Source organism: Dendrobates tinctorius, unplaced genomic scaffold (genome assembly GCF_039654945.1).
Source record: "Dendrobates tinctorius isolate UK_male_01 unplaced genomic scaffold, ASM3965494v1 ptg000003l, whole genome shotgun sequence".
Lineage (NCBI taxonomy): Eukaryota > Metazoa > Chordata > Amphibia > Anura > Dendrobatidae > Dendrobates > Dendrobates tinctorius.
In genome coordinates, this window is record NW_027361671.1 from 81,518,089 (window position 1) to 81,545,399 (window position 27,311).

Genomic DNA, 27,311 nt, shown 5'->3' on the forward strand with positions numbered 1-27,311 from the left:
CAGGTGTGAAAAAAGTGACTACAGGATCACAGAGATTTTGAATTTCTGCACACACTAGTGGACACTGGACACTTTTGGATTGTGTGAGGCCCACTGAATATCAGAGCTCTATGTCACAGGTTTGATGGCACAGGTGTGAAAAAAGTGACTACAGGATAAGGGAGATTTTGAATTTCTGCACACACTAGTGGACACTGGACACGTTTGGATTGTGTGAGGCCCACTGAATAACAGAGAGCTATGTCACAGGCTCGATGGCACAGATGTGAAAAAAGTGACTACAGGATAAGGGAGATTTTGAATTTCTGCACACACTAGTGGACACTGGACACTTTTGGATTGTGTGAGGCCCACTGAATATCAGAGCGCTATGTCACAGGCTCGATGGCACTGGTGTGAAAAAAGTGACTACAGGATAAGGGAGATTTTGAATTTCTGCACACACTAGTGGACACTGGACACTTTTGGATTGTATGAGTCCCACTGAATATCAGAGCGCTATGTCACAGGCTCGATGGCACAGGTGTGAAAAAAGTGACCACAGGATCACAGAGATTTTGTATTTCTGCACACACTAGTGGACACTGGACACTTTTGGATTGTGTGAGGCCCACTGAATATCAGAGCGCTATGTCACAGGCTCGATGGCACAGGTGTGAAAAAAGTGACCACAGGATAAGGGAGATTTTGAATTTCTGCACACACTAGTGGACACTGGACACTTTTGGATTGTGTGAGGCCCACTGAATATCAGAGCGCTATGTCACAGGCTCGATGGCACAGGTGTGAAAAAAGTGACTACAGGATCACAGAGATTTTGAATTTCTGCACACACTAGTGGACACTGGACACTTTTGGATTGTGTGAGGCCCACTGAATATCAGAGCGCTATGTCACAGGCTCGATGGCACAGGTGTGAAAAAAGTGACCACAGGATAAGGGAGATTTTGAATTTCTGCACACACTAGTGGACACTGGACACTTTTGGACTGTGTGAGGCCCACTGAATATCAGAGCGCTATGTCACAGGCTCGATGGCACAGGTGTGAAAAAAGTGACTACAGGATAAGGGAGATTTTGAATTTCTGCACACACTAGTGGACACTGGACACTTTTGGATTGTGTGAGGCCCACTGAATATCAGAGCGCTATGTCACAGGCTCGATGGCACAGGTGTGAAAAAAGTGACTACAGGATCACAGAGATTTTGAATTTCTGCACACACTAGTGGACACTGGACACTTTTGGATTGTGTGAGGCCCACTGAATATCAGAGCGCTATGTCACAGGCTCGATGGCACAGGTGTGAAAAAAGTGACTACAGGATAAGGGAGATTTTGAATTTCTGCACACACTAGTGGACACTGGACACTTTTGGATTGTGTGAGGCCCACTGAATATCAGAGCGCTATGTCACAGGCAGAAATTGGCTAGTGTATCACAAACTACAAGGTGAATGTAGAATTGGGCAGAATAGGAATCTCCCTAGAGTGTAGGTCTGTAAGAACGGAACAAGTCCTCCACTTATCCTTCCACAGTGACACACAGATAGCTTCACTGTGGCTGTGATAACAGCCGTTACACGGTACTGTGTGAGGAGCGTACACCGCTGTATGGTGTGAAAAAATGCACGCTCAGTACCTCAGCAGGACAAAAAAAAAAATTGGGATTGCTTTTAAAAAAGCAGTTTGCAGAGCAGTGGGTAAACAGCAATGCAGCTGTCAGGAAGCCTTAGAAGGCAGCCTAACAACCAACACCGCTGATCCACCACAATATAGCCTCCCCTTGCACTGCACACACAGTGACTGGTGTGTTGTACAGGCAAAATCACTAGCAGGAGAAGCAGTTTTTTTTTCTTCTTCCCTGCCTAACGCTCTCCCTACAGAATCAACAACCTCTCCCTATGCTAAGATCAGCAGAAGTAAGATGGCAGTCGGCGTGCACGCCCTTTTATAACCCCTGTGACGCCCACCAAAGCAAGCCAATCACTTGCATGCCCTTCTGAAAGATGGTGGTGACCCCTGCCTATGTCATCACTTTGCCCACAGTGTCCGTGGATCCTGATTGGCTGAAAAAGAGCGCAAAACAAACTTTTGAAACGCGACTTTGGCGCGTAAGTCGCCGACCTCGTGGCCGACCTCATCCTAGGGTCGGGTTTCGTTTCATGAAACCCGACTTTGCCAAAAGTCGGCGACTTTTGAAATTTTTTGACCCATTTTGCTCAACTCTACCTCTTATCACTATCCTCTTGTTTGTTGTCTGGTATTAGGGCACTTGTTTCACTGAGGTCCCCTTCACCCACTATTATGTTTTTTCTATATGTTTGTCGTTTTTAACATTAGATCCAATAAAGGTTAAGTTTTAGTTCTATCCACCTTGCTTATTTGATATATACAAACTGTATGTAAAATTAGAAAATGTGACGATCTCACCATAGATCCCGCTGATATTCTATTAAATTGGTAAAGGTTGGATGATCCCTTGTGTGGGATAGAGATTGGAGGGGGGGGCACCGTTCCAGGGAAGCCACACATTTCCCCACAGTATTCTCCCAGGGATCAAATACGGTATATAGGTGGCCTCCTGTACTGCCGACATGTTTTATCTATGAATCTTCTGAGGAGATAGAGAACGGATGGGGATAAAATGTCAGCCGTGATTATTATTATTATTATTATGCATTTATAAAGCGCCATTTATTCCATATTTATGGCGCTTTACATGAGAAAAGGGGAAATATAGACAAGTGTAATACATACAAGAGTAATATACAAGTGTAAGACAAGGGACAAGAGACACACAAGTACATAAGGAGAGGGGACCCTGCCCGCGAGGGCTCACAGTCTACAGGGATGGGTGAGGATACAGTAGGAGAGGGTAGAGCAGGTCGTGCGGTGGTTCAGTAGACCGAGGATCATTGCAGCCTGTAGGCTTGTCGGAACAGGTGGGTCTTCAGGTTCTTCTTAAAGGTTTCCATTGATGGTGAGAGTCTGATGTGTTGCAGTAGGGAGTTCCAGAGTATGGGGGAAGCATGGGAGAAGTCTTGTATGCGGTTGTGGGAAGAAGAGATAAGGGGGGAGTAGAGAAGGAGATCTTGGGACGATCGAAGGTTGCGTGCGGGTAAGTACCTAGAGACCATGTCACAGATGTATGGAGGAGACAGGTTGTGGATGGCTTTGTATGTCATGGTTAGGGTTTTGAATTTGATCCTCTGGGCAATAGGAAGCCAGTGAAGGGCCTGGCATAGGGGGAGGCTGGGGAATAGCGGGGAGACAGGTGGATTAGTCGGGCACCAGAGTGTAGGATGGACTGGAGCGGTGCTAGAGTGCTAGAGGGGAGACCAGAGAGTAGGAGGTTGCAGTAGTCGAGGCGGGAGATGATAAGAGCTGATGGCTGAAAAGTACAGTACCCACAGCAAAGTGTTGGAAAAAATGCCTGATATAAACCATGGCACGAGCATCTGTTTAAATTACATTCTGGTGGTAGGAAAAATTTAATTTCCGTCTGTGACCTATTGGAGCACAAGGTTGAAATGCATTCATCACTTCCGACATGCCACTGGCTGGAGTGCACAGATGAGATGCAAAAGTCATCAAAATGCAGATTGTGCATATGGAGACGCAACAGACTGTGTGTGAAGCATACAGATGACCCTCACAGGTCAAACCTGGTGCCTGCTGCGATGAGCTAATGACATAGACTACATAGGTAATAATATAAATTCCATAAAATGGGGTCTTAGAGTGTCCATATATAGAGAGGGGGGCTTTTCTGTATGATAAATGCATCAAAATGAGCCAAAAATCCCCATGCTAATAAAAAGACAAAGTGTACACAGAGGTTACGCCAACACTCCCAGGGTATTAGAAATAATTATTCCAGCAGCATTTAGCCACAAAGTCGGGGCAGAATAAAAAATAATAAACATGGTAATGAAGGCAAAGAATAGAAATTGATGTCACAGATTCTAAATCTTCGAAAGAAGATAAGCAGAATGGAAATTGGATGAAAAACAAAATAAAGGATGGCTGGGCACAGTGGGAGATGGTTGGGAAGGGGAGGAAATGAGAGGGATTTTTTGCTATAAATGACTATTCCACCCATGCTACTGCTAACGCTAGATGTCTACCTGATTGTGGTGGTTGGCATCATAAAATAATGTGGCGCCCCCACTCCACGTCAACTGTCCCTGGGAGTCCATACAAGTCCCTGGTAAATAGAAAGCAACTATACTGTAGGTGAGGATCTAATTAACACCAAGGAGTGCTTGAGTCTTGAGACAAAAAGTCCATTTGGCCTCACACTGTAGGACACATTGGTCCTATTTTCCTCTCCTCCTGAGATTATTCACTTTAATAATCCCCATACAGCTCAAATGTGAGATAGCATTGTGAATGATCTTTGTGTGTCATGCTAGGGGTGTATATTTTTTGCTGGTGATGTCCCTAAAGTGTTCCCCAATCCTCCTCAATTCACGAGTTTTCTTCCCTATTCCAGACCACAGTGGCATGTGACCTTGTATATAACACCTTTGATGTCACAATTGTTGAAGAAACGGATTTGATATTCTTTGTCTGTTAAACAGCTAGTAAAGGGGTTCCCTGTTGTTATTATTGGGCAAGTGATGCATCCCCTGCACTTTAAATAACGCTTGATGTTAGAAGGTAGCCAGGTTGTTTGTTTTGGGGGGACAAAGTGGCTATATACTAGCTTGTCACCTATAGATCTCCCCTTTTTGAATGTAAATAGGGTGAGTGGACCCACCATCTTACTAATGTCACCATCCATTTGTAAAATTGGCCAATGTTTTTGCAAGATTTAATGGACGTGTTTTGAGCCTTTTTCAAAATGCTAATATACTGAATAGGAATAGGTGCTTATTTACAATGAGGGTCAGCCATCTTGAGGAAATTGGGGATAGATAAGGGCTGTGCAAGGAGCAGTGCCAGAGCCGGGGTGCATTGTACATGCCGGTGCCGAAACTGCTGGGACTGTCACCCGTGTTACAGGGGGAGACTAAAAGCGCAGGAAAGACCGGGTCAGGTGACTGACTTGAGGAAGGCAGGCAGAGATAGCGCGCTGTGTGGGAAAGCAGACAGAGCCCGCGTGGGAAAGCTGAGTGGCGGATTGAGACCTGCCACTGCTGAGAAGACAGAGTATTTCGTGGGTGCCCCCTGCAGCAGTACTCCTGGCTGATAGGCGATCTGCAGACAGACCTCTGCCCTCCTCCCTGACAGCTTCCAAACTGAAGTCACTGAGGGACCGATGACTAAATGCCAGGAGAGACGCCAAGCAGGGACAGGTCTTAATAGGCCAGAACTGTTATACACCGCAGAGCAAAGGCTCATTCAAGCGGCAACTCACGTTGGACTCAGTACCGTGCCAGATATCATAAGGCACGGGAAAACTGCCCTTCACACAGACTGCAACGAGATGACCTGCTGTTGTCGTTTCCACAGTTAGCAAGAGATTGTATGTAGAATATGAAGGAAAGATTGGTGTGAAACATAACACCAAGACTGCTTGCCTGGGCGTTATTGTAGTGCCACCCACGTAGAGGGAGATGTCAGATTTAGGAAGGTAAGTAGACGGAAGGAGCATAAGAAGTTCAGTTTTGGAAAGCTTGAGTTTCAGATAGAGAGCGGACATTATGTTGGAAACTACAGACAAACAGTCACTGGTGTTCTGCAGTACAGTGAGGGTAAGGTCAGGGGATGAAGTGTATACAGTAGTTTTCTGTCATGAGCATAAAGATGGTACTGAAACCAAATTTTCTCATGCTCTGTCCAATTGGGACCATGTAGAGAGAGAGAAGAAAAGGGACTGAACCCTGCAGGACCCCAATAGAGAGAAGAGGAGACAGAGTGGAGCAAGCAAAAAATACACTGAAGGAGCAGTCAGAAAGATAGGAAGAGAACCAGGAGAGAGCGGTGTCCTTTATGCCTATTGATTGGAGGATAGAGCGTAGGAAGTATTAGTCAACAATGTCAAAAGCTGCAGAGAGGTCAAGAAGAATGAGCAGAGAGTAGTCACTGTTACGTTTTGCTGTCAAAAAATCATTGGTCACTTTGATGAGTGCAGTTTCTGTAGAATTTAGGGGGCAGAAACCTGACTGTGATGCATCCAGGAGAAAGTGAGTGGAGAGGTAATGGGTAATGCCAGAGTAAACCAGGCACTCCAATTTAGAAATGAAAGGGAGATTTGAGACCTTTTCTGTAGTTATTTGTGCAGGATAGGTCGAGAGAAGGCTTCTTTAATAATGGAGTAATGGAATGTTTGAAGAAGGAGGGGAAGATAACAGATGAGAGGGGGAGATTAAAGATTTCAATTAAATGAGTATTGATGACTAGAGAGCATCAGTTGAGTGGGTGTGAGGGAATGGGGACAGTAGTGCATGCAGTAGGATGAGAAAAAGAGAGGAGTCTGGAGACGTCTTATTCTGTAAAGGGATCAAATGTGGAGAGTGAGCCACAGGAGACGTGGGGAGGGATGAGAGTCACGTCACTTGGTGGATGGGAGATGATTTCCTGATGGATATTTTCTATTGTCTCTGTAAAATGGGAGGTCAGATCATCAACAAAAATATCTGTGAAAGGTGCCTGTTCAAGTGAGCTGTTCTTATTTTTTGTTTAATTCTATGCCCTCCTCAATATTCCATCGGGATATACCCTCTCAGGGAAACGTTTGCCAAGATCCCTTGGCCTGGTCTTTGAAATCTTTGTCTGATAAGCAGCTGCACCAGACACTAAAATATTGGCCCATTGGGATTCCTTTCCTTAAAGCTGTAGGGAGATGGATATCCCAGAATAACAGGGCATTAGAGGAAGTAGGCTTTCTATAAATTTTTGTTTTAGAGTACCGTCAGATGTTTTCTGTATGGAGATGTCCAAAAAAAAAAAAAATCAGAATGGTGGCATTCAGAAGTAAAGGACAATCCCAGGGAGTTAATGTTTAGTTTTTTAGTTACAAAATTGGAAAAACTTGTTGAATCACCCCTCCATGTGACCGAGACATCATCAATATAACGTAACCACAGAATAATTCTATGGGAGTCCTCAATACAGTTCTCACCAAAACCACACCACAGTCTCTTGACACCAGCCCAGGAGAAAATTAGCATATGACAGCGCACAGGGTCTGCCCATGGCTGTACTCATCAGCTGGTTGTAAAAGGAACCATTAAAGACATAGAAATTTGTGGTGAGACAGAATTCTGACGGCCCCTACTTTGTAGAAAATAGTTCACTGTCTCAAAACCTTTGAATGAATTTTGGAAGAATACAATGCCTCTATATCAGTGCTCCCTAGCATCATGTCTGGTTCCAGGGTAATTCCTTCCAGTATTGTCAATAGATTGGTAGAGTATCTAGTATAGAAATTGAGAGAAAGTAAGACTGGTTTCAAAAACTCACCGAGATAGATGGCCACATTCTGGCAAAGGCTATCCACTCCTGAGACTATTGGTCTTTCAATGGTGATAACCCTTTATGAATTCCAAGAAAGTGACGCGGGAGTTCCAACTGTGCACTCCAAAGGTCATGTGCCAGAACTGACATTTCTACTAAAGCCGGAATGTCATTTAAACAGATATCGGTGCCATAGTTTATATCAGCCATTTTTCCCAACACTTTGATATTTGATCCCTGGTGGAATACTGTGGGGAAATGTGTAGCTTCCCTGGGATGGCGGCCCCCACCCTATCTCTATCCCAGACAAGGGATCATCCAACCTGAACCAATTTAATAGAACACCACCAGGACCTACGGTGAGATAATTTAGTTTTCTAAAGTAATTTTGCTTACAATTTGTATATATTTCACCTCGATAGGCACTTCATTGGACATGAGGATTCATTAACGGGTTAGGTGATAACTGTTTTTGAGTTTTTGTGTGTGTATATATGTGTTATTTGTTTATATTATAGAATAATAAAAGTTTTTTTAGTACTTCTATCCTGTTGAACATGAATTTGCACTCAGAATAGGTCTGCTCTCCTTGTACTATGACAACATTCTGTCTGACTCGTGAGGACATACTAGGTGTTATGGTTGGTGTGGTGATGACGAGTGTATCATGTGGAAATAAACTGCATCAAAACTGAAATCAATACACTCAAACTGAATGTGAGTACATCAGAAGAATACCATCAGAGGGGGACACCTAATAAATGTTCAGAAATAAATGCTAAAGACCTAAGTCCTGAATCTGGAAAGTTGAGAGTGAGAGCACTTAGTAGAAACCTCTAGCACTAAAATACAAATACAGTATACATCTCTAGAGATGGAGGTATATATGCACTTCCAGGCTAAGGGCTTTAAGTGCATTGTTTCTGCAATAATACCTGTGAGAATAAGTTTAGTGGCTTCATGATTAATCTCTTCGGTGGCAGAATATACAAAAAAATAATATGTGAAGTCATCAGCTACTCTACTTGGCTCAGACTATCTAATGGACTTTCTCCCTCTTTGTACTTCGTGTAATGTATTATTTTTGTCATTTGAGACATATAATTGAAAATTTGTATATTTAGCTAAATGTAAAATAATACGAGACGATAATAAGATTGTTATTTGCACCAATTTATACACTATTTTCATGTGTTTTTTAGATATTTTCCAATGCATTAAATTCTTCTTTAAAGTTATTAAGCCATCAATTAGTTACAGCATACGGGAAATAGATTAATCCATAATAGGGACTCTGTTTAGTATCAGTCAACAGTTTCCAGTCTCTTTCCAGAGTTTATTTTGTGCTATCAGAATTAATTGAGTCCAAAGTTTCCATTAATACCATATGGCCATTTTTCTCACATGAAATAGACAATTAAAATAGAACACTTTGTAGTAAAATGTTGACAGCAAATATATTTTATCCTATGTGTAATTCTCTCTTTCTCAAAGCGGAATGCCAAACGCAGACTGAGCCTGCCATGCACTTTTCCGGATTTCCAACATAAACATACACTGTGACATATAATCTTTATGAAAGTTTGTTTAGTCAAAAATAAAAATTTATAAGTGTAAACTCGGTGAAGCAGAAATGTTTTATATTAAGTATCTGCTTTCTAATATTGGAAGGAATCAAATGTCCTCAATTGAATATCTCCTTAATCTGGACTGGCAGTTGTTTTTGGTTCTGTATTACTCAGTAGCCTGCCTTTTCCCTTACAGCATTGGCCATTATTTTCTCTGCTTAAAATTTGTAAAATTTAAGGCTGATTTTAAAAACATTCTAGAAACCCAATGGTTAGTTTGCTAATGATCTAGAACAGTGGTCCCCAAGAAATAACAAAGCAGTATAGTACTTTAAAACTTCAAAATCTGGGGTGAACTTAGTTCCAAGCAGATTTTATATCTATACTAGCTGAAGAGCCCAGCGTTGCCCAGGCATTGTACCTAACTGTGGGTGCCGCTGTCTTCCTTAACATCCCCGCTCTCCACCCGCCGTCCCGTTCTATCCCTCCGCAGACGCGCTCTACATCCATGTCCCGGTGTCCCTCCACAGCCCCGCTCTCTTCTTCCACAGCCCCAGTCTCTTCCTTCACAGCCCTGCTCTCCCCGTCCACAGTCCCGTTCTCTTCCTTCACAGCCCTGCTCTCCCCATCCACAGCCCCGTTCTCTTCCTTCACAGCCCTGCTCTCCCGCTCTCTCCATCCACAGCCCCATTCTCTTCCTTCACAGCCCTGCTCTCCCCGTCCACAGTCCCGTTCTCTTCCTTCACAACCCTGCTCTCCCCATCCACAGCCCCGTTCTCTTCCTTCACAGCCCTGCTCTCCCGCTCTCTCCATCCACAGCCCCATTCTCTTCCTTCACAGCCCTGCTCTCCTGCTCTCTCCCTCTACTGCCCTGCTGTCTTCCTTCCTCCACAGCCCCACTCTCCATGCAGCACACGCGGTGACATTGGGACCAGGAGAGAGAGATGCGCAGATTGTTCGTTCGGCCGGAGTGGGCGGAGCTGGGTGAAGTAGGCGGAGCTAGAGCGGAGCTGCAGCACATGTGATTAGGCGGCCTGCGGGGGAGTGGGCTAGCATGGCGGCCAGAGTGGGTGGAGCTTGCCGGAGTGGGCAGAGCTGCAGCAGGTGTGTTTGGGCAGCCTGCTGGGGGCGTGGCCTAGTGCTGTAGTAGTCCACAGTAGAAGTCTGGAACTAAATTTAGGCCGGGAAGCTGCAAGGGAGAGGGGGATAGCGCAGTTGGCGACGAGGCGTTCCAACTGATCCGGGACAGGGCTGGGAGGGTGTCGGTGTAGGGTACCGTGGCAGGCTGGGGTGGAGGGTAGCGTGCTGTGGTATTTAGGAGGTGTGGCTAGTAGGCAGCGGAGGTGTGCTGTACTCACAGGAATGGGGGTGACCCGCTTCTTGGCATCGACAGGCACAAGACAGAGGCAGGAATTGTATTCAACAGGTTTGCTTTTATTGGCCGCCCTCACGACGACCAGAACAAAACACGACAGATGTTTCACACTGTTATCCTCCTGCAGACAGGCCCAAGTACCTTCACTTGCAACTATCTCTGTCAGGCATACTTTGTGGCTCTATCTGCCATGGCTGCCCTAGGCCAATCCACCACGGCGTTTCACCTTACAAAGTCCACCAATAATCCAGGTCCTCACAGGCCATCTCTGCCTGTGACCAATGCCCTATAGGGTCACCCCCCATGACCGTTTCTACCGTCAAGTCTCTGAGGGGTCTCCTTTGTGTGACAGACTCTCCTAACCTGTGAGCTCCCCTGGCTGACTCAAGCTTCTGGAAGCTTACCTCAGTATTTATTCAGACAGACCAGGTAGCCTCACCCTCTGTCACCTGACAGTCACCTCTGCCCAATCAGAGTCACCTTGACCTCTGGCAGTTATGTAACACTCAAATGACAGTTACATAATCACTGCCATCGGCGCTCTCCAGTGACCTCTGATGGGCAGACTGCCACATGACACCTGCTGTCAATCTCTCTGTCTCCTATCACTGACAGAACCATACCCAGCTCAACCTCCCCACATCGGCACTATTCGGCCCCTGTCCTGAAGACTGTCTTCCTCACAGCCTCGCTCTCCATGCACTGTCCTGCTGTATCCGTCCTCAGCCCTGCTCTCCAACCGCGTCCCACTTTGCTGCTTCGTGATTGGTTGGTGATACACAAACACACACACATTCAGATTTATATGTAGAAATGTCCATATTTTCATTATTAAATATGTAATCTCTGGTCCCAGCAGTTGCCCGTGGTTGCCTACTGTGTAAAACAGTAAGCGCCCACTGTGTATGGAAAGTGCTCACCGTCTGCCCTTTAAAGCGGATGGAATTTTTTTCTTACTATTTATAGTTTTTATGCAGTTTTTCTTATTTTTTCAATTGGAGGAGGCTGGTAAACAGATTTGGTTAAAAAATTATGTCCCAAACACATCTATTAAATTAATGATAAAGGGGATAATTCATTAAGACTTCTGATGCCACTTAATGAAGTAGGCACATGCAGAAAGGTACATTTCTGGATTAAATTACGCCACTAACGTAGCATCACTTTTCATGAATTTGATGGGAGGGTGTGTGGTCACGTGATGTACCTTTGGCTAGACAACCACAAATATGACATTGCCAAATAAATACTATTCCAAGGAGTCTGTCACGTGAATATGCTGCTCTTTGTAAAGGCAATTTATTCTCCTATTAGCCTAAATACCATATTGGCTAAACAGAGTAAGGATTATGAGGAACTCATAGCTATGAATCCAATGAATTCATGATGAAAGCACTTTTCCTGTCCCCATCTTCTGAGAGGCTGGTGTATTCACATGTGCTTACACTCCTGTCAGTCACAGTAGATAGGTGTTGGGAGCGTCTACAATATTGTTTGTGACATTTGGGCTGATAGACAAGTTCACCAGCCCTGAAATATGCTGCCATTATTCTGTTGCCTGAAAGGATCTAAAACAGATCTGAGATGCTAAAAACTAAATGCACCTAAACTTTCAGCATAGTCACGGATAATAGTGGTCTCTTGAGCCTCTAAAAAATCATGGACATACAAAACAGTGGTTTATTTTCTTTAAATTCCATACACCAGTATCCCAAATATATATACACGTAGTCAAATTTGTTGGTACACCTCGTTTAATGACAAAAAACCCACAATGGTCACAGAAATAACTTAAATCTGACAAAAGTAATAATAAATAAAAAATCTATGAAAATGATCAAATGAAAGTCAGACATTGCTTTTCAACCATGCCTCCACAGAATTTTAAAAAAATAAAACTCATGAAATAAGCCTGGACATAAAATGATGTTACCCCTGAAAATAATGTGACAAAAGGGACATGTTAAATCATGATATGTCCACTAATTAGCATCACAGGTGTCTACAACCTTGGAATCAGTGAGTGGGCCTGTATAGAGGGCTACAGATACTCACTGTGCTGTTTGGTGACATGGTGTGTATCACACTCAACATGGACCAGAGGAAACAAAGGAAAGAGTTGTCTCAGGAGATTAGAAGGAAAATTATAGACAAACATGTTAAAGGTAAAAGTTATAAGACAATCTCCAAGCAGCTTGATGTTCGTATGACTACAGTAGCACATATTATTCAGAAATTTATGCTCCATGGGACTGTAGCCAACCTCAGAAAATTGATGACAAATCAAAGAGACGGATAATATGAATGGTAACAAAAGAGCCCAGAAAAAAGATTAACAGTGAACTTAAAGCTCATGGAACATCAGTGTCAGATCACACCATCCATCGTTGTATGATCCAAAGTGGACTTCATGGGAGATGACCAAGGAGGACACCATTGTTGAAAAGAATCAAAAAGAACATACTGGAATTTGCCAAACTACATGTTGACAAGTCACACAGCATCTGGGAGAATGTCCTATGGACAGATGAGACAAAAATGGAACTTTTTGGCAAAGCACATCAGCTCTACATTCACAGAAAAGAACACCATCCCTACTGTGAAACATGGAGGAGATTCTGTTATGTTCTGGGGCTGCTTTGCTGCATCTGGCACAGGGTGTCTAGAATCTGTGCAGGTTAAAATGAAATCTCAAGGCTATCAAGGGATTCTAGAGAGAAATGTTCTGCCCAGTGTCAGAAAGCTTGGTCTCAGTCGCAGGTCATGGGTCTTGAAACAGGATAATGACCCAAAACACACAGCTAAAGACACCCAACAATGGCTTAGAGGAAAACATTGGACTATTCTGAAGTGGCCTTCTATGAACTTTGACCTAAATCATATTGAGCATCTATCATGATCCAGGCTGGATCTGACAGTTTAAATGGACAAAGTTGAACTTTTTTTCCTTTGACTAGGTGCCAAAGTGATGTGATTGCCCCCGGTGGCCATAGAATTATTACACGTGGTGTTTCATTCTAAGTTGCCCGGTGGTGGTGAGTGGTATCGCACCTTAGTTTTAGGGTTAATGTGCACGCAATTTCAAATCAGGTGTTAGGCTCTATAAAAGGGAGCCAGGTGGGTTCAATCACTGTTGGTGATATTGTGAGTCATTTTCAAGTAAGCGTGGGTGAATGAAGGAGCTGAACATGAGTCCAGCGCAGCCCAGCCAGAGGGGACGAGTGGCAGCTAGGTGGTCTGCAAGAAGGGCTGGCATGGTGTGGTGGAGTCACAGTTTATGGTGTTGGCAGGAAGTGCTTGCATGGCTTGGTGGAGTGACGACTATGGAGAGAGTTGCACTCAGCATGCGGGACTTGGTTGCTGAGAGCTGGACTCAAGCATGCTTGACTTTTTGGGCAGGAGCTGAACTCATCTTTGGGTCTCTGTTACTGTACAGTTGCAACTGGTGGTGGACTCTGCTCCAAGGCTGCACTATGGTGAAGGATCCAGTTATGGTGATGGATCCAGGTGGAGGAGAAGATGCACATAGGTGGTGGGCTCTGTTGCTAGGAGCGTACGCAACAGAGCAAAGCTAAGTGGTGTTTCCCCTGTTTTGTCATCTTTCCTCATGTGTGTTTTAGTGCAGTGGTGGGATTAGTTTCCGCACCGACCAATTCCCTAGTGAGGGTTTAGGTCAGGGCGAACTAGTGTTTTTAGGTTCCTGTTGCGCGCCCGGTGCGGAAGCGGCATAGGGAACGTTAGGAGTGCAGGGACACTGGCTCAGGGGAGCTCAGGAGGTCTCTACTTCCCTATTCCCTATCGCAGGGCCCACCATTGTTAATGTTTCCCAGGTTTCCCTAATTGTTTAAATTTGCCTTACTGGAGGCGGGGTTTCCAGACTTGTATATACATGTAATGTCTAAATTTGCCAGTTGGAGGCGGTGTATCCAGCTGCACGTGTTTATTATTTAAATTCGCCCCACTGGAGGCGGTGTATCCAGGGTCACGTGTGTCATATGGGTTTGCCTTGCGGTACTCGCTGCGTCCAGACACACGTGACCGTGACATTATCACCAACCATACATTTTTTTTCCTCTGATGAGCTTTGGCCATGTGGAGACCACTGAGTAATTGCTGCCGGGCCTCACTGAGGTGAGTGGGGAGCGACAAGGTGTTTAGAGCCACTGCAGCAGCAGTTATCAGGGTCTGGGGCCTCTGATCAGGTAGCCAGGAAATCAAAATGGCGGCTTTGGCAAATTGCGGGTCTGGCAAAAGCCCTCTAGAGTCGCTGCTGGGGAGCAGGACTTGTTTATAAAGGTGGACGTAACCAGACAGGTGGGTGGAGTTGGTGATCCCCATGGTGCTGTCTGGGGTTCCCCGAGGTGAAGGGGTACGTCCCTGTAGTGAGCAGACTGGTGTGATAGTCCCCGGGGCTTACGCCAAATATTCAAATACCACCGAAGAAGCCGCCCCTCCTGGTCGTGTGGAGGCGACCAGCGAGTGTATATTTCCTCCATATCCCGGTCCCTTCACCTCCAGGTGTGAGCAGCAGGTGTGCTGCGGGGGAGTAGGGACAAATCTCACCCCTCGCCATTAACCAACCCTGGGAGGCGCAGACCTCATGGTGAAAGGGTTGGAGGGTGGTGTCCCTTGGTGAATAGCGGGGGTGTGAGTGTGGTGACACGGGGGACCCCTCTGTTGTCGTGTCCAGAAGGAGTTCACCAAATATATGACAAACGAATGTGTGCAATAAACGTTCAGGTCCGGACCTGTGTGTGAACGAGCATGTGTGGGTGGTCACCAAAAAACATCTTGTGGAAGTGTGTTGTGGAGTCTGATCAGCTCATAGCAAACATACACATACATAAACTTGTTCCCCAGGTCGGCGCTGTGGAGATGTGTGGTGCCTACAGAACATACATTGCCAATACCAGTGGTGCGTTTGTCATTAACCTGAAGTGTCAGGTAGTGGTGGGGAGAACTCAGGATCTGGGCGTCCCCGCTGTAGATGTTTCCCTAATGAGGAGTGGTCTTGAGGGTCCAGAGGCCCCTCATTAAGGAGGGGGTACTGTCATGATCCAGGCTGGATCTGACAGTTTAAATGGACAAAGTGGAACTTTTTTCCTTTGGCAAGGTGCCAAAGTGATGTGATTGCCCCCGGTGGCCATTAGAATTATTACATGTGGTGTTTCATTCTAAGTTGCCCGGTGGTGGTGAGTGGTATCACACCTTAGTTTTAGGGTTAATGTGCACGCAATTACAAATCAGGTGTTAGGCTCTATAAAAGGGAGCCAGGTGGGTTCAATCACTGTTGGTGATATTGTGAGTCATTTTCAAGTAAGCGTGGGTGAATGAAGGAGCTGAACATGAGTCCAGCGCAGCCCAGCCAGAGGGGACGAGTGGCAGCTAGGTGGTCTGCAAGAAGGGCTGGCATGGCGTGGTGGAGTCACAGTTTATGGTGTTGGCAGGAAGTGCTTGCATGGCTTGGTGGAGTAACGACTATGGAGAGAGTTGCACTCAGCATGCGGGACTTGGTTGCTGAGAGCTGGACTCAAGCATGCTTGACTTTTTGGGCAGGAGCTGAACTCATCTTTGGGACTCTGTTACTGGACAGCTGCAACTGGTGGTGGACTCTGCTCCAAGGCTGCACTATGGTGAAGGATCCAGTTATGGTGATGGATCCGGGTGGAGGAGAAGATGCACACAGGTGGTGGGCTCTGTTGCTAGGAGCGTACGCAACAGAGCAAAGCTAAGTGGTGTTTCCCCTGTTTTGTCATCTTTCCTCATGTGTGTTTTAGTGCAGTGGTGGGATTAGTTCCGCACCGACCAATTCGCTAGTGAGGGTTTAGGTCAGGGCGAACTAGTGTTTTTAGGTTCCTGTTGTGCGCCCGGTGCGGAAGCGGCATAGGGAACGTTAGGAGTGCAGGGACACTGGCTCAGGGGAGCTCAGGTGGTCTCCACTTCCCTATTCCCAATCGCAGGGCCCACCTTTGTTAATGTTTCTCAGGTTTCCCTTATTGTTTAAATTCGCCTTACTGGAGGCGGGGTTTCCAGACTTGTATATACGTGTAATGTCTAAATACGCCAGTTGTAGGCGGTGTATCCAGCTGCACGTGTTTATTATTTAAATTCGCCCCACTGGAGGCGGTGTATCCACGGTCTTGTGTGTCATATGGGTTCGCCTTGCGGTACTCGCTGCGTCCAGACACACGTGACCGTGACAGCATCTTTTGAAAGCGCTGAAACATGCCGTCTGGAAAGGGCAACCTTCAAACACGAGACAACTGGAGCAGTTTGCTCTTGAGGAGTGGGATGACATACCTGTCGAGAGGTGCAAAAGTCTCATTGACAGTTACAGGAATCGTTTGATTGCAGTGATTGCCTCAAATGGTTGTGCAACAAAATATCAAGTTAACGGTACCATCAAATCTGTCCAGGCCAATTTCAGGAGTTTTATTTTTTTTAAGTTCTATGGAAGCATGGTTGAAAAGGAATGTCTGACTTTCATTTCTTCATTTTCTTAGATTTTTGATTTATTATTACTTTTGTGAGATTCAAGTTATTTCTGTTACCATTGTGAGTTTTTCCTGTCATTAATCAAGGGGTACCAACAATTTTGACCCCATGTGTATATTACACCTATGCTTAACTTTTTTCCCCTTTCTCCTCTTACACTAGAGCCACACAGCGACATTTATCATACCGTACTACAGCAATTCTCAGATAAGTCACAAAACAAAAAACTTTTCTGCAGCTTGCTGTTTCAAAACTATTTTAGAGCTGTGATTTTGCTGTCAAATAAAACAGCCAAGTTGTGACAGGTGACAAGCGGAATGTGAGTTGCATTAAAGGCTGTGGCAAGTGAGTCGCTTACAACTTCCGACAGACAATCCCACTGATTTGGAAACATTTGTGATATGTTACAGGGGCTACACAGTGATGTGCGTTGTGCGACACTGAAATCACGTTGCAGCATTACAACATTGCATTTAATGATTTCTTGTAGTGTCCCATTGTGTCCTGTAACATCCTGCGACTGAGATACAGAGTCACAAATATTTCCAACCTGGATTTTCTGTTGTAAGTTGCAAACGACTCACTTGCCATAGACTTCAATGCAAGTTGCTTGCGTCTTGTCACAACTTGGCTGTTATAATTTACAAAAATAACTGAAAAGTGAAAAATATGTTCCAGGTCAGAATATAATGATCCAAGTTACCAAAGAATTAATAAACTCTATTGAAAAATGAAAAGCCTTAAAACAATGAAATGCAAGAAGTGCCAGCATTACAGACAAAGGCAAAAATTGACCCCTAATGAAGCAATAGTGAAACGCTTGTTGGGTGCGGCCCATCCACTATTGATCCTTTATAACTATTACTATTGATATCTGATGTGGTTATTGGCACCTTTGTATATACACCTATGCATGTATTCATGTCTATATATTGAATACTTACCGTATATACTCGAGTATAAGCCGAGATTTTCAGCCCATTTTTTGGGCTGAAAGTCCCCCTCACGGCTTATACACGGGTCATATACCTGGGGGTCGGCGGGGGAGGGGGAGTGGGGGTGTCAGAGATCATACTTACCTGTCCTGCCATGGTCTCTGCAGCCTCGCTTCTCCACTGTCTCCCTTCCTGTCTTCAGCGGTCACGTGGTACAGCTCATTACACTCATGAATATGTGCATATTCATGAGTGTAATGAGCGGTACCACGTGACCACTGAAGACAGGAAGGGAGACAGTGGCGAAGCGAGGCTGCAGAGACCGCAGCAGGATGGGTGAGTATAGCGATATTCACCTGTTCCCCGGTCCATCGCTGCTCACCACTGTCTCTGCTGCATCCTGTGTCAGTGACGTTTAGGCAGCTGGGGGCACGGTGACGTGGTTAGTGCGCGCCGCCCCTCTGCTGGCTGAACAGTCACTGACACAAGAAGCGGCAGACAGCGGCGATGGACCCAGGAGAGGTGAGTATGACTTTTTTTTTTGCAGCATATGGGGGCATGTTGCATGGAGCAGCATATGGGGGCATAGTCTATGGAGCAGCGTATGGGGCATATTCTATGGGGCAGCATATGGGGGCATAATCTATGGAGCAGCGTATGGGGGCATATTCTATGGGGCAGCATATGGGGGCATATTCTATGGAGCAGCATATGGGGGCATAATCTATGGAGCAGCATATGGGGGCATATTCTATAGAGCAGCATATGGGGGCATATTCTATGGAGCAGCATATGGGGGCATATTCTATGGAGCAGCATATGGGGGTATATTCTATGGAGCAGCATATGGGGGCATAAACTATGGATTCCACCCTCGGCTTATACACGAGTCAATAAGTTTTCCCAGTTTTTTGTGGCAAAATTAGGGGGTCGGCTAATACACAGGTCGGCTTATACACGAGTATATACAGTATACATATTTAGTTTTCTTTTCTTATATAGCGTTACCATATTCTACATCGTTTTACATACATTATCATCGCTGGCCCCATTGGGGCTCACAATATACATTCCCTAGCAGTATGTCTTTGGAATGTGGGAGGAAACCAGAGAACCTGGAGGAAACCCACGCAAACACGAGGAGAACATACAAACTACTTGCAGATGTTGTCCTTGGTGGGATATGAACCCAGGACCCCAGTGCTGCAAGGCTGCAGTGCTAACCACTGAATCACTGTGCCACTGTCATGTCAGACGCTATTCACACCACAGCGTCCGGCAGGCAGCGGTAGTTCCATCTACGTCCACTATAGCCTCAGTGGCGCCGGCATGATTTTACTCAGGTTATCGGGGGTTAATCTAGCTGGAAATCAGGTGGGATGTTTGGTCACGCCCACAGTCTTTAAATAGTCGTGCTGACCTGTGGGCGTTGCCGATTATAGCTTGTGTTTTATGCCAAGTGGTTCCGGTCTGGAGAGGAGCTGTTGAAAAGAGAAATTCATATCTGGTGGCGTATGATCCGTTGTTACCTTTTCGCCTTCCTATATTTGTGCTTTGTTTTGCCCTGTTCACATTACAGTATTGTCCTGTGTGTTTGCGGCGCGGTGTGGTTTAAGTTCTCCCTGTCTGTCATTACTGTGTGGGCTTTGGTGGTTTGACAACTCACTGGGTGGAGGGTGGAGGGTTCAGCTTAGGGCTGAGCAGGAGATAAGGAAAGGTTGGAGGCTCAGGCATTTGCACCATTAGCAAAAACCCTGGGTTGAGGGTCAGACAGGGTTTTCCCTAGTTTGAGGGACTCCGCAGGGGCCCCGGGTATTTCAGCCTCCTTTAACCTAAGCCCCGCATAACATTATAATCGGCCAACATTTTTTCATGGATTCCATGACTTCCATAAACTGCCAGTTGGCGGCGCTGTCCTTACAGGTCACCGAGTTGAAGGGGGCAGTTCAGCAGCAGGGCCTGGTTGTAGCTAATGTGCAAGCGGCTTCTGCTGGTGCAGGTGCAGAGCCAAAGATTCAGCTGCCTGAACGATTTTCTGTGGAACGCAGCAAATTTGTCATCTTTTGAGAGGCCTGCAAGTTATACTTTCGCATGCGCACGGTCTCCTCAGGTAATGAGGCTCAGCGGGTGGGTCTGGTGTTATCATTACTGAGTGGGGACCCTCAAGCATGGGCGTTTTCCTTACCAGCCGACTCTGCTACGTTTCATTCGGTTGAGAATGTTTTTTCAGCACTCAGGCTCATTTATGATCCCGACAGATTGGCTTTGGCGGAATCTAAAATCCGCGCCCTCCGTCAGGGGGAACGTTTGGCAGAAGACTATTGTTCAGAATTTCGCCGTTGGGCAGTAGACACACAGTGGAACGACCCAGCGCTGCGGAGTCAGTTTATTCATGGGGTTTCAGAAAGAGTTAAACAGGCCCTCCTGATGTATGAGACTCCTGTATCGTTAGAGTCTGCCATGAGTTTGGTTATTCGTATTTATCGCCGTTTGCGTCAAGGGGCGCAGGAGACGCTGCCCCGGGGGAAAGCAGGGGTGCAAGTGTGGTTGCTGCAGGTGAGCCCACGGAACCTATGCAAATCACTGGGGTATCACATGTGCAGCGTCGTGTTCCTGGGTTCAGGAAGCATGGAGCATGTTTTTACTGTGGTAAAAGAGATCATTATGTAAATGCTTGTCCTGTGCTACCAAAGAAAGTTGCACCGGCGGAAAACTGGTAAGCTCAGAGGGTATGGAGGAGGCCCAACTGAGCGTATGCATATCCTCCATGATGGTATCTCAATGTATGCTCCCTGCCAGGGTTATTATTGCGGGCAGAGAGCTACCCATATCAGTGTTTGTGGATAGCGGTTCCACCACCAATCTCATGGATGAGGAGTTTGCACGCATGGCAGGATTTAAGATCGAAAAACTCCCTCATTCTATTCGCGTGGTTACCATTAATGCCACTCCCCTCCCACAGGGGGAGATTACTGAGTTTGTAGCTGAGGTTAAACTCCACATTGGGGTCCTACATTCTGAGTGGGTTACATGTAGGGTACTCAATAATCTCCCAGCACAAATGGTCCTGGGTTTCCCATGGTTGTCCAAGCACAACCCGGTGATTGACTGGAGAACGCAGGACATAGTCCAGTGGAGCGGTTTCTGCCAGGAAAATTGCTTGGCCACATGTGTGTCCGCCGTGAAGTCTAGCCTTCCGGAGGCATTGTTGGATTTTGCGGAAGTATTCTCTGAGAGGGGTTGCTCAGAACTACCTCCACATCGAGCCTATGACTGTGAGATTAGGTTAAAACCCGGGGCTAAATTGCCAAAGGCGAGGATGTTTAGTATTTCTGGTCCGGAGAGACAAGCTCTTAAAGACTACATCGCGGAGAGTTTAAGTAAAGGGCACATCCGGCCTTCATCATCACCTGTAGCAGCAGGGTTTTTCTTCATTAAGAAAAAAGATGGGGAGTTACGCCCGTCTCTGGATTTCTGGGAGTTAAACCAGATTACGGTCCGTGATCCCTACCCGATGCCTCTGATCCCTGATTTGTTCAACCAGGTGGCTGGTGCGAAGTGGTTTTCCAAACTTGACCTCAGGGGGGCATATAACCTCATAAGGGTCCGTCAGGGGGATGAGTGGAAGACGGCATTCAATACCCCTGAGGGTCATTTTGAAAGCCTAGTTATGCCATTTGGGTTGACAACCGCGCCTGCTGTTTTCCAACATTTCATAAATGATGTATTCGCTCATGTGCTGGGGAAATTTGTGATTGTGTACCTGGATGATATCCTCATTTATTCGAGCGACCAGGACACTCATTTAGAGCATGTCAGGCAGGTGTTACAGTTGCTCCGTGAGAATAAGCTATATGCTAAGCTTGAAAAATGCGTATTTTTTGTTCAGGAGTTGCCTTTTTTGGGATATATTGCATCCTCCGCAGGGTTTAAAATGGACGCCGCGAAGGTGCAAGCGGTGCTGCGATGGGAATGGCCTGATAATCTAAAAGAGCTCCAGCGGTTCCTTGGGTTTGCCAACTATTATAGGAAGTTTATTAAGAATTTCTCTACTATAGCCAAACCGCTCAAGGACATGACGAAAAAAGGTACCAATCTCGCTATCTGGTCTGAGGATGCGGTGCGTGCATTTGAGCTTCTGAAAAACTGTTTTGCTTCAGCCCCCATTCTGGTGCAACCAGACGTATCTAAACCTTTTACGGTGGAGGTCGATGCATCTGAGGTGGGAGTGGGGGCAGTACTGTCACATGGCTCGTCCTTGAGCAATATGCGTCCATGCGCCTGCTTCTCCAAGAAGCTGTCGCCTGCCGAACGGAATTACGACATCGGCAATAGGGAGTTGTTGGCCATCAAATTGGCTTTTGAGGAATGGCGACACTTCCTGGAGGGGGCGGCCCACCAGGTCACGGTCATCACTGACCATAAAAACCTGATCTGGAGTCGGCCAAGCGTCTGTCTCCCAGGCAGGCTCGCTGGGCATTGTTTTTTACACGTTTTAACTTTCTGGTGACTTACCGTCCTGGGGCAAAAAACACCAAGGCAGATGCCTTGTCCAGGTGTTTTCCGGGGGGAGAACCTCGGGAAGATCCGGTACCCATCCTCCAGGAAGGTGTAGTGGTTTCGGGTCTCACGACTGAGGTAGAGGCGGAGATTGCCGAGGCCCAGGAGGAGGTACCGCCAGGACTTCCCACTAATAAGTCATTCGTACCCCTTCATCTTCGTCTTAAAGTGTTGGGGGAACACCACAACTCTGTCCTGGCCGGTCATCCAGGGGTTAGGGGCACCTTGGAGCTGGTATCGCGCCGCTTCTGGTGGCCAAAAATCTGGCAGGACGTGGTCTCGTACGTGACAGCTTGCATCACGTGCGCCAGGGCCAAGTCGCCCAGAACCCGTCCTGCTGGCACTCTACAGCCTCTGGGGATACCTAGTAGGCCATGGACAGAAATATCCATGGACTTTATCACGGACTTGCCTTCCTCGGCGGGGAACACGGTCATCCTGGTGGTGGTTGATCGATTTTCGAAGATGGCGCATTTTGTGTCGTTGCCTTCCTTGCCCAACGCGAAGACGTTGGCTCAGGTCTTTGTGCAGGAGGTGGTCAGACTACACGGAGTTCTGTCGGACATAGTGTCTGATAGGGGGACCCAGTTTGTGGCGAAGTTTTGGAAAGCTTTTTGCTCACGATTGGGGATCAAGTTGTCTCATTCGTCGGCGTTTCATCCGCAGTCAAATGGTCAAACTGAGCACATGAACCAAAATCTGGAGCAGTATTTGCGATGTTTTGTGTCTGACAACCAAGAGGAGTGGTCGACGTTCCTTCCCTTGGCCGAGTTCGCATTAAATAATCACCGCCAAGAATCATCGGGAGAGTCTCCGTTCTTTGTGTTTATGGGCACCATCCTCAATTTTGTACCTTGCGTCAGGGGGGCTCTGGGGGCGTCCCAGAGGAGGACCGGTTAGGAGTTCAACTATCATCGGTCTGGAGGAGTGTGAAACAGCGATTGCTGAGCATGAGTGCAAGGTACAAACGTGTGTCTGACGCTAGACGCGTGCCAGGTCCGGACCTGTGTGTGGGTGATTGGGTGTGGTTAGCTACTAAAAACATAAAACTCAAGATTCCATCATTGAAATTGGGTCCAAGGTTTATTGGCCATTTTAAGATTGCTGCCATCATTAACCCGGTTGCTTATCGGTTGGAACTTCCTGCGGTATACAAGATACACAACGTGTTTCACAGGGCTTTATTGAAAAAGGTGATAGGCTCTGTGGACATGACGCCTATGCCACCTCCAGTCATGGTGGATGGCGATTTAGAGTTTGAAGTCTCCAAGGTGGTGGACTCTCGAGTACTGCGCCGTTCTCTTCAGTATTTGGTAAAATGGCGGGGGTATGGTCCAGAAGAGAGGTCTTGGGTACCAGCCTCGGACATACATGCGGATCGGCTGGTCAGTTCCTTTCACCGCCGTCATCCGGACAAGCCGGGTCCTATGAGTCTTGAGGGCCCTGGGGTCCCTCGTAGAAGACGGGGTACTGTCATGTCGGACGCTATTCACACCACAGCGTCCGGCAGGCAGCGGTAGTTCCATCTACGTCCACAATAGCCTCAGTGGCGCCGGCTTGATTTTACTCAGGTTATCAGGGGTTAATCTAGCTGGAAATCAGGTGGGATGTTTGGTCACGCCCACGATCTTTAAATAGTCATGCTGGCCTGTGGGCGTCGCCGATTATAGCTTGTGTTTTATGCCAAGTGGTTCCCGTCTGGAGAGGAGGTGTTGGAAAGAGAAATTCATATCTGGTGGCGTATGATCCGTTGTTACCTTTTCGCCTTCCTATATTTGTGCTTTGTTTTGCCCTGTTCACATTACAGTATTGTCCTGTGTGTTTGCGGCACGGTGTGGTTTAAGTTCTCCCTGTCTGTCATTACTGTGTGGGCTTTGGTGGTTTGACAACTCACTGGGTGGAGGGTGGAGGGTTCAGCTTAGGGCTGAGCAGGAGATAAGGAAAGGTTGGAGGCTCAGGCATTTGCACCATTAGCAAAAACCCTAGGTTGAGGGTCAGACAGGGTTTTCCCTAGTTTGAGGGACTCCGCAGGGGCCCAGGGTATTTCAGCCTCCTTTAACCTAAGCTCCGCATAACAGCCACCTGTATATATACACTATATATAGTACACTGCCAAACACTTTATATAACATAGAATTATGTGATCTATACTGTTTACTTTGGAGTTCCCACTGTTGCTCACCCATCAACTTTAGCCTTTGTCTGTACTGCGGGAATTACTTGCATTTTACTGTTTTTAAGCTTTTTGTATTTCAATAAAGTTTATTAATTCTTTGGTATCTTGGTTCATTATATTTTGTCCTGGCACATATTTTTCTCTTTTCTATAATTTGTACTGCATTAGTGACTTGTCGGGACATCCTTATTTTTTAATTTCTGAGATTACAAATCTCAGTTTCTCTTGTTTTACTTTAGCGCAAAATTAGAGCTCTAAAATAATTGCACTATAGCAAGTCGCAGACAAGTTGCACATATGTTTTTGGACACATGACTTTTATTAGAATTGCTGTTGTGCAACAAATGTCGCCATGCAGCCCGAGCAAATGCTGAAACTATCATTGGGTATCTGTCATTTGTATCCGATCATGCTTGTTTGTAGTTTCCAGACATAGATTTTTTAACTGTAAGGCTGTGTTCACACATTGCTTTTTTTTCGCATTTTTTTCATGTTTTTACCAAATAAAACACTTAAAAAATGCTTAAAAGAAGCTTCCCATTCATTTTAATGAATTCCGCACTTTCTGTGCATATTGATGCGTTTTTTTCCGCGAAAAAAATGCATCGTGAAAAAAAACGTAGCATGCTCATTAATTTTGTGGAAAATTCTGCATATCTAGCTATTTTCTATGTGACTGGGACCGCTCCGGAAAAAAACGCGTAAAAAACGCACACTTTTTCTCAAAAACCGCACGGAAAGCTCGCAGAAAAAAACACGTGTTTCCTGGGAAGGAGTCAGGTTTTCATGCAGAAATTTTCTGCATAAGTGTGTACATAGCCTAACAGGTGGACACGGAATTGGTAAATTATGAAACCTTAAGAATTGTTAGATTTACGATTCTTATAAAAAACTACAAGTCAGCTGAAGCGCAAAAAAATCATGGATTGGCAATAGCATTGATTTATATCAGCTTTTTTAAATACTGAAATTAAAAAAAATCCTGGAATAATATAATTAATGAGTGCCATTTATACCCAGTGGTGTAGAGTTGGAGAATGCACCAGCATGACCTCATCCTCTGAGCACCTGTCTGGGGAGTGGAGTTCTTGGAGTTCCTGCAGCAGAACATGTGGAGCTGGAGTTCGCAGCAGGCAGCGTAAATGTCTTAGGTAACATTATTATCTTTGCATTATTCATCTCTTCACTTGTTGCGGTGTTTAATATATAATGATTCGTGGAGTCTTATGTTTTTTTATATACAAGTAGTAACATTTTTCTCTTGTAGTCAAAGCACTGAAGGCCAGCAATGCAACGATCCAAAAATACAATACAAAATATGTGAAAATCCACGTTGCCCTCCTGGAGTGCCTGATTTCAGAAACTGGCAGTGTCAGACCTTTAGCTTCCGCTCTTCTTACCTCAAGCAAAAGCACCGCTGGCATGCTGTCATTAATGAAGGTACTTGTAGAAAACGTTCGCCTAAAAATCATACTTGGAAATGGTTACAAAATGCTTTACAATTCCTTTAATCCAGTTATATTAGATGTTTTAGGGGGGAAGATAATTACAGCTAAATAAACGGTATACTTTATCTCTTTCTGCACAAACAACGACTGCACATTATTGGTCGATGGGATTTTGCAAAATATCATCCACATGCTGAAGTGATTTTCACAGCAAATTTTGCCTTTGCGATTTTAGTGAAAAATTTGCACAGCAAAAAGTTCATAAAGTTTCACTACATACTTACCCTAAATAAAACATTTAAAACTTTGATGTTTTTCACAAAAAGTAATCTGTTTAGCCGAAAACATACATATATTATAGCCATTAACCAAAAACATGCATAAACTCACTATAAAAAAATTTGGTTACTGAGGACCCAGACACTCAGAACATTGTCAGGTTAATTCTCTACATATTAAGCTACAGTTTCACGAAGTTATGTTGGAGAATGCTGCAATTTACTTATTTTTCTTGTATTTTGCCGATATCTCTGACATAACCTACGATCATTAATTAATGTTTTAATTCATTTTTATAAATTGATTTTTCTCATGCATCGTTTTATCAAGATGTCTTTTTAAATTCTGGAAATTCAGATTTGGGGAAAATAACTACAAATTCAACATGATCTGAGCTATTATATCTATTACCAGGAAGTGTTGGGTGAAGCTCTTACAATGAGCTTTTGGTAAGTTTTTGATGTAGTCTATTTTTGCTGTACAAAAAAATGCACCAGCTTAACGTTCCAGCAATGTGGATAGGATTTAAAGAAACCTTGTGCCCACGGTGCTAATTTTTTTACACTGTGTAAAATGACCCGTGGTACGTTTTTGAAATCCACAAAATGTCAGTTTCTCTTGGGAGCATACTGAGATTTTTATGTGAATTTTCCCCATTGAATTACATTATATGAGGGCAATACAAGAACAGCGGAGATGTGGAAGCAATCTGGTATTTTTTTGCATGACTGTGGAAGTAAAAATTAACAGCAGATTCGAGGGTGTGGAGAGAACCAGGAATAGCAAAGAAGAGTTTGTTCTCAAGTTTCTTAATTCGGCAGAATTGAAGATGTGGACAGCACTACAAAAACTGAAAGGCATTGGTTATTAAGTAATTTGATGCAGCATAGCTGAGGGTGTGGTTAGCATAATGAATAACAGCGATAAGTTTGTTATCCGGTACCTTGATAGCAAAGATCAGAGTGTGGATGGATTCGCAGAACTGAGCTTGTAGTAGTAGCTTGTTTCTGATAGCAGTCAGGAGAAGCTAAGCAAAAAAATCAGACATATGGCTAGAGATGAGCCAAGT

General features: G+C 45.3%; 1 protein-coding gene across 1 annotated transcript in view; it reads left to right on the plus strand.

The window, feature by feature from the left end:
* The window catches only part of ADAMTS19 (ADAM metallopeptidase with thrombospondin type 1 motif 19), a 444,363-nt gene that overhangs the window by 274,192 nt on the left and 142,860 nt on the right, over positions 1–27,311 (plus strand). Inside the window, exons 12-13 of the mRNA XM_073557745.1 lie at positions 25,536–25,666; positions 25,783–25,955. Coding sequence (XP_073413846.1) covers positions 25,536–25,666; positions 25,783–25,955 — 304 coding nt within the window. The remainder of the gene's footprint in view (positions 1–25,535; positions 25,667–25,782; positions 25,956–27,311) is intronic.